The 17,515-nt window shown below is 35.2% G+C and overlaps 1 protein-coding gene across 1 annotated transcript; it reads right to left on the bottom strand.

Moving 5' to 3' along the window:
- Positions 1–4,106: 4,106 nt before the first annotated feature.
- LOC100585563 (paraspeckle component 1-like) lies at positions 4,107–11,350 on the bottom strand. The gene is made up of 3 exons (XM_003279144.4): positions 11,223–11,350; positions 7,110–7,279; positions 4,107–4,600 (listed from the first exon to the last, which is right to left on the bottom strand). Exons 1-3 carry the CDS (start codon positions 11,266–11,268, stop codon positions 4,415–4,417), a joined length of 402 nt encoding a protein of 133 aa, XP_003279192.1. The 5' UTR covers positions 11,269–11,350; the 3' UTR covers positions 4,107–4,414.
- Between the last annotated feature and the right edge of the window lie 6,165 nt (positions 11,351–17,515).

Raw genomic sequence — 17,515 nt, 5'->3', positions numbered from 1 at the left:
TAAAATTTTGCATCTGTGTTCATAAAGGATATTGTTCTGCAGATTTTTCTTGTAAAGTCTTCTTAAAGTTTTCATATCAAGATAATACTGGCTTCTTACACTGAGTTGGGCAGCATTCTCTCCTCTTCAATTTTCTGTTAAGAGTTTATATAGAATGGGTGTTATTCCAGAAATGTTTGGTAAAATTCACTAATGAAACTGTCTGGGCCTGGAGTCTTCCTTGTGGGAAGGTTTTTAACTACAAATCCAATTACTGAACATATAAGTCCATTCAGTTTATCTGTTTCTTCAGTGGGCTTTGGTAGTTTGTGTTTTTCAAGGAATTTGTCTATTTTATCTAAGTTGTCCAGTTTATTGGAATAAAGTCATTAATATTTTGTTATATTTTTAAAATCTGTAAACATTTTAATGATGCCATTTTACTAATTTCTGATAATGGTAATTCATGTCTTCTCTCTTCCTGATTATTCTGGCCAGAGATTTATCAATTTTATTGATGTTCAAAAATATCCTTTTTTTTTCCTATTGTTTTACTTTTCTAATATCATTGGTTTCTGCTCTGACCTTTGTTGCTTCTCCCAACCCCACCTTACTTTAAGGCAGATAGCTTTTTAAAAAGCTTTCAGGCCAGGCAGAGTGGCTCACGTCTGTAATCCCAGCACTTTGGGAAGCTGAGGCGGGTGGATCATCTGAGGTTAGGAGCTCCAGACGAGCCTGACCAACATGGAGAAACCCCATCTCTACTGAAAACACAGAAAAAATACAAAATTAGCTGAGCATGGTGGCGGGCGCCTTTAGTCCCAGCTACTCGGGAGGCTGAGGGAGGAGAATGGCATGAACCCGGGAGGCAGAGTTTGCAGTGAGCAGAGATTGCACCACTGCACTCCAGCCTGGGGGACAGAGTGAAACTCCTTCTCAAAAAAATAATAAAATAAAATAAAATAAAATAAAGTAAAGTAAAATAAAATAATAAAATAAAATATAAAATAAATAAAATAAAATAGTAAAAAACTTAGCCAGGCGTGGTAGCGCATGCCTGTAATCCTAGCTACTCGGGAGGCTGAGGCAGGAGAATCGCTTGAACCTGGGGGGCGGAGGTTGCAGTGAGCCGAGATCGCACCACTGCACTCCAGCCTGGGCAACAAGAGCGAAACTCTGTCTCAAAAAAAAAAAAAAAAAAAAAAACAAGTCATGTTCCCCTGTTGGCTTGCATGGCTTATGTCAAGAAGTTTGTTGTCACTCTTTCCTTGGATTTCCTGAACACTTATCTTTTTCCCACTTCCTTTACAATATTCTTTTTTTTTTTTTTTGAGATGGAGTCTCGCCCTGTCACCCAGGCTGGAGTGCAGCGGCTCGATCTCGGCTCACTGTAACCTCCGCCTCCTGGGTTCAAGCGATTCTCCTGCCTCAGCCTCCCAAGTAGCTGGGATTACAGGCGTGCACCACTGCACCCGGCTAATTTTTGTATTTTTAGTAGAGACTGGGTTTCTCCATGTTGGTCAGACTGGTCTTGAGCTCCTAACCTTCGGTGATCCGCCCGCCTCAGCCTTCCAAAGTGCTAGGATTACAGGCATGAGTGACTGCACTGGCACAATTCATTGTTTTCAACAGGAACCCAGGCATGGCATTTGAAAGGAGGGGCATATTCTTGATTTCAACAAAGGATTGAAGATGAGGACAGACAGTGGCTTAGGTGTTGGGAAGGTGAAGGGGATCCACAGTGATGAGATTCCATGTTATCAGGGTATATGAGGCTAGGTCACAGATGGGGATGATGATGGAGGAGGGCCTGAAAGCAGAAGGCTACTGCAGGGAGGAAAAGGCATGAGTTATCTCAATGAATAGGAAATTATACCAATTCAATCAGTACAGCATGGTGTTATGAGCTGAACTGTGTCCCACAAAATTCTATAGTATGTGGAAGTCCTAACCTCCATCACCTCAGAATGTAACTGTCTTTGTAAATAGGTCTTTAAAGGAGGTAATTAAGTTAAAATTAGACAGTTGTGATGGCCCTTAATCAAATATGGCTGCTAGCCTTTTAAGAGGAAATTTGGAAATACAGATTTTTTATTTATACAGATCTTCATTTTTGTATCTACCACCTTTAAGCAGATGATATTTAAAAATCTTCCTTGGTATACTGATTCACAAGAAAAAAATATTGACTGAACCAGCCACAAAGTTTAACTATACAAAAACACTAAAAACACGGAATAACTGGGAGTTCAGAGATGCTCCACTTGACTGTCACACAGAAGCTGACTGCTCCCAGCGTAAACTTGGTAAAGCCGGAACAAGGATTTTCTTGATGCCGGGAAAAAGTTGTGTAGAACTCTGTTCTTGGTGCCGGAGTTGAGCCTGGACACTAGGATGTTCAGGAGATTAAGACATCTTTTTGTGCACTGGCCTTCAAGTGTTCTTGAATGAATCATACAGAATTTCACAGCCTTGGCCAAAGGTACCTTGGTTTAACATCAAAGGATCAAGTTTCTCCCAATCATATTTCAGCTTTGAAGTGAAATACAATGCTAAAAATTACCTGAGAATTATATGAATAAAATATAGATGACGGGAAAGGTAGATTTAAGTGCAACAGATATCACTGAAAAACTGTAATCAATGTTAAAATTCCCCATATCCCAATTAATGTCACAAATTAAAGCAAATCCCACTCTCCATCACCTCATACTTATGAGAAACATGAGAATAGTCTTTGACTATTATTTTGCAATCTCCAAATCATGTTTTCAAAGAACTGTCAAAAACAGAAACCTATGAATACCGCAAATTTTAGAAAATAGTTCCATCCACACTGTGTATCTAAAAAAATAGCAGAACATGAAAGAGTATGTATGAAAATTTTAATTAGTATAAAAGAATGCATCAGTTATGCTTTACAACCAACTGCTTTTATGCAAAATTTAAATTGTTTTTTTCCAAACTACACCTTCCAGCAAAACAGACACCACTATTTACATACTGTTTATTTTAAAATAGCATATTATCTTTCAGAAAGGTGCTGAAAGCCTGATATAGCAAACCATTGCGATGTTTTATGAGAAATAGCTACGCTATGATCAGTAGCTGATGAATTAGATTTGTGGTATGAGTCATATGATTCCTTAAATGTAATTTTAAATAAACATGACCAACATACACATTTTTAAATACAGTTATGACTTTGTTTGGCAATAAACTATAATGTGATAAAATCAGTTTCTCCCTAGTATTGAAAATCAAAATAGGTATTTGATAGTAAAGGGAGCTAATCAGATTCCAATGACTCTAGCCATTCTCAAGTAATTCTCTGCTTTTTAAAATCACCTCTTGAACTGTACTCCTTGGATGTCTTAGCATTATCTTGAAAAAAACAAACAAACAATAAAAAAAAAAACCACCGCCATTCCTTGGAGACAAATGGTCCTAACCCATCAGACAAGTTTTACTGGAGAAATGTCCAAACTTTGGGGAAATATTTACAACAATGCAGAGTCAAACCATCTTTTAATACTTCTAGAAACCTACATTCTCAAGAAATGCCTAATTCACCACAAATCACACAGCAAATCCTCACTTCACAGCCAACCCAACAGTATTGTTTTATTTTAAAGAATGTTTAACACTAACTGTACGATAATAATTGGGTAAGGTCTAGATATTGAAACCAAATAAATAATGGCAGATATGTTTAAAACTAGACATTATTTTTTACCAGCAAAAGAGATTTGCCATTAGTTTTTTTCAAGATGAAAAAGACTTATTTGGAAAAATCAGCACAGGACAAAGATATCCTTAATAATCTGTCTCAGGATACCTGAATATTCAGAATCTATATGAAATGTAGGTGGAAATTCCGATTTCACAGAACATCAGTGGTTTATACAAATTAAACTCCCATACCCTCCCACCCCCACATATACTACTCTATCTACCCCTTATTGACATTAGCTTTCATTAATTAAGCTTCTATCTTCAGTGCTACTTGCACAAATTAAAAAGCAAAATCATTTTCATTTTTAATGACTACGATTAGTTAAAGCAACCAAAGCATTACTGTTACAGCAAAGTTTAGTAAGACCATAAGAGAATACCACTAATAACAGTTTTAAATTATCCAAAATGATTTCCTTATTGAGATTAAGTAACTACATAGATTTCACAGTACTATGGAATACTTATATTTAGCTAAAGTCACAAACACATTTCAACATTCAAAATGAGCATCATTACCATTCTAATCTACAAAGCTCATGAATAAAGAAAAATACAAAAACCTCAAGTTTAAAAAAAAAAAAAAACTTTTAAGTCTACATACATTAACAATAAAACCATTTCTTCCAGATAACAGGTAAAAGTATAAAGGCATACCACTGACTTTTTTTTTTCTAGATAGCCAGGAATGAACGAACGTTTAATATCTACGACGCTTATTAGGGCCTTCAAAGTTGCCCCCTTGATTTCCTCTACCAAAGCCACCAGGACCACCACTCACAGGACCTACACCACTCATTGGTGCTTGAGGGGTTTCAGAACCTGTTCTACTCCCCATAGGTGAACCCATCTGAGATGGCGGTCCTTGAGGAAATCTGTCATTGTGCTATGATACCACACAATAAGGAATAGAACATGAAGTCCATTTGGAACACGCCAAATATAAGTGACAAGAAAAACTGGCAAAATCCCAAGTGGTGGTGTCATGAAGTTTGGCAGAAAGTCCAGCAGAATCAGGATCACACATAGAAGGAAGAAAGGAGCAATTTAATTAGTTACTATGTTTTTTTTTTAAAAAATGCAGCATCTGAAGATTTACATATTGCTAATGCTATGCCCCAATTTCATGAACAATGAACTGATTTCGTGACAGAAGCAAATGTAATCTTAAGCCTAAACAATATTATAATAAAGCTCTGATTCCTTTTTTCAAAAGTTTATATTGCATGAAACTATGCTATGTAAGAAAAATACTTTTTTTTTTCCCTTGGAGATGGAGTCTCGCTCTGTCGCCCAGGCTGGAGTGCAGTGGCGCAATCTCAGCTCACTACAACCTCCACCTCCTGAGTTCATGCCATTCTCCTGCCTCAGCCTCCCAAGTAGCTGGGACTACAGGCGCCTGCCACCACGCCCAGCTAATTTTTTGTAAGAAAAATACTTTTAAAAAAATCAGAGAAATAAAAACTGGGGAGCAGCATCATGTTCTGCTTTTTAAAAGTAAACATTCTAAAAAAAATCTTTACATCAATTCCTCGAAGATAGAAAGCACTAGTATAAACATACACAAAGAATTATGATTTCAGTATGGAAACTTCTGAGAGTGTTTTCCTTGAAATATTATCATTGGGAAAATAGTTTTAAAAATTAGTGCAATAACATGCACTAATAAGCACAATTAAACATCTGAATGAAGTATTTTGAGAAACTTCACAATAATCATACATATTCATCTCAAAGGTTGGACAGAACTCCCTAAAGTGTAGCAGTAAAATGTCAGTGCAAAAAAGACCAAGGGTGATATTTAAATAAAGTTTACAATTTCAGGGAGACAATAAAAAACTGGGACAGTTAATGTTACTTCTCTGTTTCTATTGATGATTATATGCCACACAAAAACTTAACCAAAGTAGTATAAGTTTTTACTAGCTTTCAAACATACCACCATAAAATAAAGCCTCTACTGAAGGAAATAAATGCAATCACTGTGTTAAGCGCCATCTGTTCATAGTAGCTGTGCACTGCCTCTTTATCTCCCTGTATAAACTATCATTTTAAAAAATCCAACTGCCAGCATGTCCAATTTCTCCAAATTCTTAAAAGACTACATTTGAAGCAAATAAAATAATGATAAATGCTGAATTCAATTCTAAGACATACAAGGCATTGCTTTTAATGTCTCTGATCACGATGGATTTACAACTGATGACAGGTCTGAGTCTAACTGGCAGTGCTTTTTCTTTCTTAGCAGCATTGGCACCTCAAGATTTCATATAGTAGTTTCAAAACGAAACTGCCTTTTCAAAATAGATAACCAGTTTCCCTTTCAAAATGTTGTTTAGAACAAGCATTAACAAACACTAAATGAGAAAACGGTTTGCCTATATAAAACCCGATTTATATAGTGATAGACTTTAATGGAAATGATAAAAGGTATCATTCTTGCTACTAATATATTTAAATATAGTAAAAATTACAACTGAAAAACCTTGTCGTCATAGTATTTAATCCACACAAAGATATCTTCACACTCTCAGATCAAGAAAATAAACTGTCTACTTTAAATTTACTAAATATAATTTAAAATTCTGTGAAAAGAATGCCACAATGGTGGTTTGGAAATACACAAACACTTTAATGTTAATTTATAGCTAAATTCTTTGCAATAAATCATGACAGGTAATATTTTTATCAAAAATATTTACTGAAAACTGTGTGTTCATACATATTGGACTTCTGTCCCCATCAAACATAAGGAGTCCACACAGGAAAAGAACACCATCATAAAATGCTTGAACATTAGAATGCTGGTAAAAGATGGAAACAAATTAAAAAGCACAGAAAAGTATCTGTAATAACATATGCATTTGCTATATACTGAGGTACCACAGCATGCCACAGACAGTAATCCTAATTCTTGGACTACTTAAAAACTATCTCAGCCGGATGCAGTGGCTCACGCCTGTAATCCCAGCACTTTGGGAGGCTGTGGTGGGCGGATCACGAGGTCAGGAGTTTGAGACCAGCCTGGCCAACATAATGAAACCCTGTCTCTACTAAAAATACAAAAATTAGCCGGGCGTGGTGGCGCACGCCTGTAGCCCCAACTACTCTAGAGGCTGAGGCAGGGGAATTGCTTGAACCTCGGAGGCAGAGGTTGCAGCAAGCCAAGATTGCGCCACTGCATACCAGCCTGGGTGACAGTGCGAGACTCCATTTGAAAGAAAAACAAAAACAAAAAAAACTATCTGTAACAAATCAACATATGATGTCACAAAATTTTCTTCTTCATTGGCTGCCAAAACAAATGATACCAAATTATATTAAGTGTGAAATTATCCTTGATGCAGAAGTGTACATTACTGAATATAATCAAAATAATGTTTATGATACATTACCACTGCTCCATTATCTGGCATCATTGGGGTTCCCATATTTGCGGCTCCTTCTGGTCCCATGGCAGGACCAGGACCCATTGGTGGGCCAGGTATAGTTGCTCTGTTGTTCATATTCATACCCATCATTGGAGGAGGACCTTGGTTACCAGCAGGGGCTGGGCTAAACGCATCTATGTAAAACAATCTATACTTAGAGCTGTCCTATCTTAGTTTAGTAAACATTAACCATTTAACAATATTTATGCAATCTATATACCAAGACCATTATCAAAATTACTTTCGCTCCTTGAGAATGAGATATGCGTTATCTACTCTGTAATAGAGCATTACCTACACTCTAGAATTAGAATTTTCATCCCCAAGCCAAACGTACATAAAATCAATGAGGAACCTATCAATTATTTTAGGGCATTTGAGACTGTAACAGTTTGCAAGCTTTGAGACATCACTATTATTTGTTATACTAGGCTTTTTTTTTTTTTTTTTTTTTGAGACAGAGTCTTGCTCTGTTGCCGAGGCTGGAGTGCAGTGGCGCGATCTCAGCTCACTGCAAACTCTGCCTCCTGGGTTCACGCCATTCTCCTGTCTCAGCCTCCCGAGTAGCTGGGACTACAGTCGCCCGCCACTACGTCCGGCTAATTTTTTTTGTCTTTTTAGTAGAGACGGGGTTTCACCGTGTTAGCCAGGCTGGTCTTGATCTCCTGACCTTTTGATCTGCCTGCCTCGGCCTCCCAAAGTGCTGGGATTACAGGCATGAGCCACCGCTCCTGGCCTATAGTAGGCTTTTAAACCAAATAATGCCTAACAATCGGGACTACATTTTACAGTTTAAATGAGTAACAAATGATTAGCACTTACAAAACCCACTTAATTTTTTTTAAGCCATGGCTAAAAATATTAGCAGTAAATTATGCTAAGTTGCCAGAGAGGAAATCATTTCCTGCAATATATAAATAAAGATCATTATAACTAGCCTCTCATCTTAGTTTTTTGTTTTTCCTCCCTGAGTTTATGGAATACATTTCTAAATTACAGGAGGTACTCTTTTTTTAACTTTTTGTATTGAAATATGCAATCTAAACAAAAAAATTAAAATGACTTATAGCAAAACTTATTTTTAAAAGCAACTGCAACCAAATACAGATAAAACATTAATATAGCTATCTGGATCTTCCTGACAAGCTTAAATTCCATAAATGGGGACAATCTGATAATATTTCAAGATTTTTCATTTAAAAATCCACCTACCTCATATTAATTTTAATAGTGTTTGTGCTCTAATACTACATATATGATGATCTCAGATGCAACACATTTTTAGGTATTTTCTTTGAAAAATTTTTTCCCTTAGTACTTGTTTATCATTAAAAATTCATGACAAAGCCATTCTAATTTAGGATTTTATTCTAGTATTTCATTACATAGGTCAATTTTCTGACAATAAGAACTCAATTTCTCAAATATACATTATAATGCAGCTAAAATCTCTACATGGCTGAGTCCCTACCAGCCCCTGGCATCATACTTCTGCTGTTTGAATCCAATCCCCAGAAACCTAGCAAATTCATAGGAAGGAATTATTTCCTTCATCCCCAAATGCTCTTGCCAATAAATATACTTTATCCAAGAATCTTTCCACTCCCTCAGTATAGCCCTAAATAGCTATTTTTAATGATTTCTATAATCTAGAAATGAACAGAATATAAGAACAGTATCTAAGAGGAGTCTTACCTCAACTATCCCCCAGAAAACAAATTAAGTTTCTTTTTCCTCTGTTTCTCTGTAATAGAATGTAATTTTACAATGATGGGTTCGGAATATAACTATACAACTATGGGTATAAAAAATCAAAAATAATATTTCCAACTAACAATAGTTAGCTTAGAGCTTTACTTTTAGTACTCACATCTTCCACCACATAGCTATAAATTAAATTTAAAGATATAAGAAACGTTAGCATTATCTGATTACTAGAAAGGCAGCATTATAATGTAGGTTTCACTTGGTTATACACACTAGTGATACACCAGAAAATCTGCTGCCACTTTCCATCAATGTAACTTGATGAGTTATGACAGTTTTAACTTCTCAACAACCCAACTGGATGATAATGATTAATAGCTCTATAAAACCATTATGATGAAGTCTCACATTGAATGAAGACTGAAGAGAAAATTAGAGAAACTGGGCTTTAGGAGAGTAAGTGCTAAAATGTAAATAAGTCCTCTGGTGAATAAAATGTCACAAAAATTTTAAATTCTCTTCAATTCCTAACTAAATAAGGACTCTAAAGGCGTATTTTTAGATTTCCTCTGATAAAATTGCAGAGTATCTCTGCACCATCAGAAATGGTTTTAAGTTTTATACTATTTTAAAGTTTAGCTCAGATGTTAATACCACTCTAATAATGATAACGGCCTTTTAAACTGCGTATAATCTATAATAACCTTATTCCTAAAATCCTTAAAATTATGTAGATTATAGTAAATACCATCCCAGAATTTACTCTAAAAGAAAGACATAAATATTGGACCTCTTGGACATCATTATACTCAATTATGCTTCATAATTTAGAATGTAGATGCTCTTGGTTCATTAATTATTTCACTTATCCACTGTAGTAATTTCAGTAAAGTTCTTTATGGGCAAGAGTCATGTTTCTTGCTTCCTGCATATACCAGAGATATTCACTAACTACTCATTGGTAAAAAGTGACCAAGTAAACAGCAATATATGACTCTACATCATCTGATTAGTAGTACTGAAAAACTGGCAACAGAAGTTTAAGAAAAAAAAGCTGGTCATGGAAAATGTTTATTCCACACATGACGTAAGTTTCATTTGATAGACTATATATACTAAGGACACACTTGATTTTGTAAATGGGTGTGCATGTTAAGTATATTGTTTACCATGGTAGTGTAATCTTTAAAACAATATGTACATTTAACTTACGTAAAGATTTTCAGCTTCATAACAGCTTTTGTGGGACAATTTAATGTGGGACAGCTTTTGTGGGACAATTAATTTCATAAAATTTAATTCCTTACCCAACTTGTAAATGTATGACATTTCAAATTTAGTAAGGCCTACTATATGCCACACTTGTTTTTCCTTCAGGTTATTTACTTGGCATTATTTCCCTTGCAACTTGGCTATACGAGCAAATCCATACTAAAGTTGCTAATATACTTTCTTAAAAGCTTAGTCAACTCTAAAACATGCATTGGCGACACACATGTAATTCCCTTGAGTCATAGACTACAAACACTGAGTGCACTTCTGTGCACAACACTGTAGGTTAAAGGAAAAAAGTTCAATGTTCATTAAAGTGAAGGAAAACAGCTTCAAAGTTACACAAAAAGCTAGTTTAAGATAGAAATGTATAAAATGCTCTCTAAAAGCCTAAAAACACAACTCAGAAACAATCTATTTCCAACTCAGAAACTATCAATTTCCAGTGTCCAATTAGGACAGGTGAGGTGGCTCATGCCTGTAATATCAGCACTGTGGGAAGCTGATGTGGGCAAACTGCTTCAACCCAGGAGTTCGAGACCAGCCTGGGCAACAAGGTGAAATCCCGTCTCTACTAAAAATACAAAAAATAAGCCAGGCATGGCGGTGCGTGCCTGTAGTCCCAGCTACTTGGTAAGATGGAAGGACCACTTGAGCCCAGGAAGTCGAGGTTTCAGCGAGCTGAGATTGTGCCACTGTACTCCAGCCTGGGCAACAGAGTGAGGTCCTGCCTCAAAAAAAAAAAAAAAAGCCAATTAGAAGGCATAAAATTTGATTTTAAAACTGCAAAGACAGAGCTGTATTACACAATGCAATGACTAAACTACCTTCAGGCTGTATTGCAACCTGGCTTATATGTTTCTTTCATTAAGCCTATGAATGTATAACACAAACAAAAACAAAATGAGAATTTTCTTCCCAGGCATATATTTTTAATGTAACTGTATTGTATTCCAGTTTAATGGATGTAAGAGATTTCACCTTTAGAAATGTTGGTTCCGTATTTTAGTTTCTTACTGATATGTAGACACCACAAACAGCATAAACAGTCCCCCCAAAAATGATAAGTTACAAAAGCCTTTTGCTTCAAATCCCTACCTCCCATGTTTATTGCTCCACGGGGACCCATATCACCCATTCTCATTTCCTGTTCTCTCTGTAAGTAAACATAGTTGTCACAGTCAACCTATCGATCTTATGACTTTACATTTCCCATCTAAAATCAAAAAGAAAGAGTGAATTGGGACATCATTTTCCATTAAAAATTTTGAAAAGTTTCCATCATCATAAACTTAATAAGAATGCTGAAAAGAAACTTCAGTCTCCCAGGCTTAATACACTACAAATGCTTAATGCACCCAGTTTATATTGCAAGATTAGATTACTAATGAATCAGATTATATAAAATATACCACAGGTTATTTTTAATGTTTTTATTCCAACAGATGAAAGATACATGCCTAGATTCCAAGCAAAGGAAAATCTAGTAATGATAACCACCAGGCCCAATTATTTTCTCCTCCCAGGTCACTGAAGTCTTAAAATAGAAATGACTGTTACCAAGTTCATACTGAAATGCATTCGAACATATAACGCAAATAGCTTTAGGGAATTATGCTAAAAATAAGGTTACAGTCTTCGTTGTCTAAATATTATAATTCATTCATGTATTGTTATTCATCTACTCAAGCATTATTCCATCCAGGGACTACAGATAGCCCACACAAGCAATTACTGAAAGCTGGACATAACATTGCTTTCCTTTAACTGCGCAGTAATTTTATCTGAAAACATGAATGAAAGTATTACACAGTTAACTATAAAACAGAAATATTCAAAACATTTGAAATTTCAGTACAGAAACTGCTTTCTAAAAGCTGTTCATTTACCAACAATAGTGACTTAACTTCAATGAAATCTCTAAGTGAAATTTCTCAAGATAACATATGAAAACTGCAATGTTCACTTTGACTTGATGACCATTTCCAATCACAGAAAACTGTGTTAAATGCAGCAATCATGAAAAACATTCCCTTATGAGACAAATGCAGCAATGTTTAAGGAAAGCATAATTACTGTACTTTTGAAAAAGCAATCTTATTAAAATCTAAATGTTCATTTAAAGTTCCATTTTCAAAACACCAACCCAGCATCTTTTCCTCTCCTTCACCTGTTGTTCACTTTATTCAAACCTATATACAGAAATATGGTTCATTAATCAAAAGCAATGTTACCATTAACCTCTTTTTTTATTTTATTTTATTATTATTATACTTTAAGTTTTAGGGTACATGTACCCAATGTGCAGGTTCGTTACATATGTATACATGTGCCATGTTGGTGTGCTGCACCCATTAACTCATCATTTAGCATTAGGTATATCTCCTAATGCTATCCCTCCCCACTGCCCCCACCCCACAACAGTCCCTGGAGTGTGATGTTCCCCTTCCTGTGTCCATGTGTTCTCATTGTTCAATTCCCACCTATGAGTGAGAACATGCGGTGTTTGGTTTTTTGTCCTTGCGATAGTTTGCTGAGAATGATGGTTTCCAGTTTCATCCATGTCCCTACAAAGGACATGAACTGATCATTTTTTATGGCTGCATAGTATTCCATGGTGTATATGTGCCACATTTTCTTAATCCAGTCTATCGTTGGACATTTAGGTTGGTTCCAAGTCTTTGCTATTGTGAATAGTGCTGCTGTAGACATACTTGTGCATTTGTCTTTATAGCAGCATGATTTATAGTCCTTTGGGTATATACCCAGTAATGGGATGGCTGGGTCAAATGGGTATTTCTAGTTCTAGATCCCTGAGGAATCGCCATACTGACTTCCACAATGGTTGAACTAGTTTACAGTCCCACCAACAGTGTAAAAGTGTTCCTATTTCTCCACATCCTCTCCAGCACCTGTTGTTTCCTGACTTTTTAATGATCGCCATTCTAACTGGTGTGAGATGGTATCTCATTGTGGTTTTGATTTGCATTTCTCTGATGGCCAGTGATGATGAGCATTTTTTCATGTGTTTTTTGGCTGCATAAATGTCTTCTTTTGAGAAGTGTCTGTTCATACTTTTTGATGGGGTTGTTTTTTTTTTCTTGTAAATTTGTTTGAGTTCATTGTAGATTCTGGATATTAGCCCTTTGTCAGATGAGTAGGTTGCAAAACAAAGCTGGAGGCATCACACTACCCGACTTCAAGCTATACTACAAGGCTACAGTAACCAAAACAGCATGGTACTGGTACCAAAACAGAGATACAGACCAATGGAGCAGAACAGAGCCCTGAGAAATAATGCCGCATATCTACAACTATCTGATCTTTGACAAACCTGACAAAAACAAGCAATGGGGAAAGGATTCCTATTTAATAAATGATGCTGGGAGAACTGGCTAGCCATATGTAGAAAGCTGAAACTGGATCCCTTCCTTACACCTTATACGAAAATTAATTCAAGGTGGATTAAAGACTTAAATGTTAGACCTAAAACCATAAAAACCCTAGAAGAAAACCTAGGCAATACCATTCAGGACATAGGCATGGGCAAGGACTTCATGTCTAAAACACCAAAAGCAATGGCAACAAAAGCCAAAATTGACAAATGGGATCTAATTAAACTAAAGAGCTTCTGCACAGCAAAAGAAATTACCATCAGAGTGAACAGGCAACCTACAGAATGGGAGAAAATTTTTGCATGAACCTCTTCTTTTAACCCTTCATAGCCACTGCCAGTGTTACCAATATATAATTTTTTTTTCTAGCTGCTTTGCAGAAAAAAGTTTAGTCAGGTAACCATAGTAAGACTAGAGAGACATGTTTCTATACACCTGGAGGCTTTCTTGCTGTGTCCATTTCTCTGTGAATTAAAATCATGCTCAATAAGATTGCTTTTAGAATGTAAGATCTGCCTTGAAATAGTATAGATGGGAGCAGAACTTTAGTAAAGATGATAAATATAATATCGTAATATTTTTTATGATGTTGACATATGTTTGACATGCCATCACAGTATTTTGTGTGCTAGTGGGAAGTGCTAAAATATTACAAATACAAGGCAAAATATTATAAATACAAGGCCAGTTATCACTGAAATTTAACTTGAAGCTTCAAAGTTTTATTCCTAAAAATTGCTCAGACAACCATAAAATCTCTCAGCCTCACTAATGATATGGAAAAAATTAGTGATGTGTGATTAGAGTATTAATTATTCACTAGCTAATGACCAGAGAGATGAATTGTGAGACTTTTAACACCTTATTTAATTAACTGTATGTGGTCATCATACCATTCAATATCAAAATATGAAAGACTGGTGAGGAAAAGGATGTACACATGGTCTCCACATTTCATCCACAGAATACTTACTAATTTCCAAAAGAGAAATTTCCAGCATAGGAAAATCTGTAGAGACAGATTAGTTGTTTTCAGGGGCTGGGGGCGGGGTGGAGTTGCAAATAGAGAGTGACTGTTAAGCGGTAGACAGTTTCATTTAAGGACAATGAAAATTTTCTGGAGTTAGATAATGGTGATGGTTGCCCAACTCTGTGATTATATTTTTAAAAAAACACTGAACTGTACATCTTTAAAAGATGAATTTTATGGTATGTAAATTACATGTCTAATGGTGCTGTAAAAAGAAATGAAGACATCCGGTGGACACCACCATATCCAAATGACCAAACACAGTATTACTTATAACAGGAAACATGGCCAAAAATAGTACAAACCCGTTTACATTTTCATTAACATTCACATCATATCTTCGACCCTCTTATTGCCAGGAATATTCATGCTGATTTTTACCCAGTAGAACTATTTTAAATCACACATGCCTGAGGTAGCTATTTAAATCTTATAATGGAATTGAAACTCATAATATCAAAGGGCCTTTTCATCTCACTGTTACTGTAATACTGAGTATTTTTTAGAGCAATTCCTCTGTCAGTAACCATTTGTGTCTGTATGCATTGGCATAGGGAATCATAAATATTACCATTGTCCCCTGATGAAGTAACACAAATTGCTCTATTTCCCCAGAAATATTTTTATTAAAATGTAGGGTATTGGTACTACCAACTGTATGTCCTTTTTTCTATTTTAATATATTGTTAATAGTAATATCAATGAGTGAAGTGTCCATAGTCCCATGCCATATTATTTGTATAATTTCTATATTATATGCTCTATGAAAAGAATGTGGTCAAGTCAGTTTTGTATATGTTGGCTATTTTTTTACCATGAGGAACATCTGAAATCAAATATTATCTTCTGCAAACTAGGTTTGTAAGAGAAACAAACAAACATTATACTTATTTCCACTTCATTCTTGTAATAAAATTTATTTTCAGAATTATTTTCCTTAATTCTTTACCATTTTAGAAATATTTCAAGTGATAGTGTTTTTTTGGTTTGATCATTTGGTAGTTGTCTTAGGGAACTTTGTCCACAAGCTCACTTTTAGATGATGATTCATGGGTCTGTGCATTAAGGAAACGTTCCCCCCCAAAAAACAAGTAAGGGGGTAAGAGAAGTAGAACAGGGAATTGATCACTCCAAATAAATGTGACATTTAAATCAAAGTCTCAACAGCAACCTAATCCTGTAGGTTTCTCCAGAACTGAAATGACATCACAATTTTTGTTGTGATTGGGGTGATGGAGCTGAGATTTGAAACTTCCACACCCACAGGTGTTGGCTGTGGGCCTGCCCCAGGGTACATCACAGGGGATGTGAGTACAAGGGCACAGCATCCACAGAATTTATTACGGTGGTCTTTTTTTCCTTCTGTAGTCATAGTTAAAACAAAAAATAATATGTCTTATTCTATCTGGTAATGATGATGGTGCCTCTATGTAAACTATGTTATTTAACCTAAAATTATTGGTTAAATATAGATAATTGGCTAATGAAATTTTGATTGATCCCTATGTTTAGCACAAGTGCACAATTTGTAGAAGTACTGATTTATGCTATCAAGGAAATTTAAATTTAAGAATGATATCATATGGTAAAAATTACATATACATATGAAATGTAATCCTGAATAAGGTTATCTGATACATGTGCTTAGGATCCATAGAAAAGAAAGATAAGATTAGTGTTTGTTAACCAAGATGATGTTGATTGTGTGTATTTTACATAACATGTTAATACATATCAATGTATAAAGTGAAAAATGTAGTTCCTTTCTTACTGGAAAATATTGTATGCAGAACTGAGGTGGAAATCATTCAATCGCGTGTAATATATGTTTACCATTAATTTACTTGATAACTCATTATATTTCAGCTATGAACATTTTTTTACTTTCATCCTATTCTGTATTTACTTACAGTTGTTTGCATTAAAACGTGGGATTTTGGCATTTTACCTCAGCTAGTGACCATAAAGTACTAGTAGATGATAGATGGCTGATTCAACAGTGATATTTTCTTGGTATACTATAATGCAGATCTGAAATTAATAAGGCAGTATTAAAGAGATATAGATATAAAATATAGCCCTTCTATTTAAAAAATCAGTTGCACGAGAATAGAATTGTCATATAAGATAGACAGCCCAAATATAGTTTAAGTGTGTTTTGTGGTTGGTAAACTAATAAGACAATTTCACAATGCTTTCATAAAATAGAGTATGCAGGTTACAGAAGGTAATAGTACTTTGTACTTGTTGAATAACTTTTGCAGTATATATTGCTTTCAGTCCTCAGACACATTTAAAGGACAAACACAAAACAAAAGGTTCTCTAAATAAATGAGACTGATATATAAGAGATTTGGAGACCTGGCAGTAGGAAGAATCCTCAAATGTTCTAAATTGCTGAAATCTGAAGATAAACCTTAGAGAAAAAATAATGACTGTATTTAAATATTTGAAGAACTGTAATGGGGTTCAGATTGTAGGTTTTCTTCTATGTTGCGCTGGAACAGAACTTCTGAAGTTACAGCTCTCCAGATATAAAATGAGCTGCTTCTGTGTTGTGAATGTCATCTGGTAGTGTCTCCCTAATAGTGTCATCCAAGGCTACATACCATTTGTCAGGGACTCCATAGAAGAACGGAGCAAATAAACTATGAGACACCTTCAACTCTAAACTTTCCTGAATCTGTGTTTTTGCACCTGCACAGTTACAAGCTGTGTTCTATAGCACACTTTACAGTGAAATTTATACTATCTGTTAAAATCTTTAAAAGTAAAAATTTTAAAAATCATTAACATTGAGTAGATGGTTAAAAAAACAAAGTAAGTAGAAAGAAAGAATAAATCATGTCTTCATCATTAAGGGCATCTGGGATACTTAAATGCATTGCATTTACTGCATCTGAAATTTTTATTCTATTGAAATGCAATGTTTTCACTTTCAGGTTTTCACTTCCAGTTACTGCAAC

Source organism: Nomascus leucogenys, chromosome 5, assembly GCF_006542625.1.
Source record: "Nomascus leucogenys isolate Asia chromosome 5, Asia_NLE_v1, whole genome shotgun sequence".
Classification (NCBI taxonomy): Eukaryota; Metazoa; Chordata; class Mammalia; order Primates; family Hylobatidae; genus Nomascus; species Nomascus leucogenys.
Note: the sequence above shows the minus strand (reverse complement) of the source record. Positions and strands in the feature narration are given on the sequence as shown.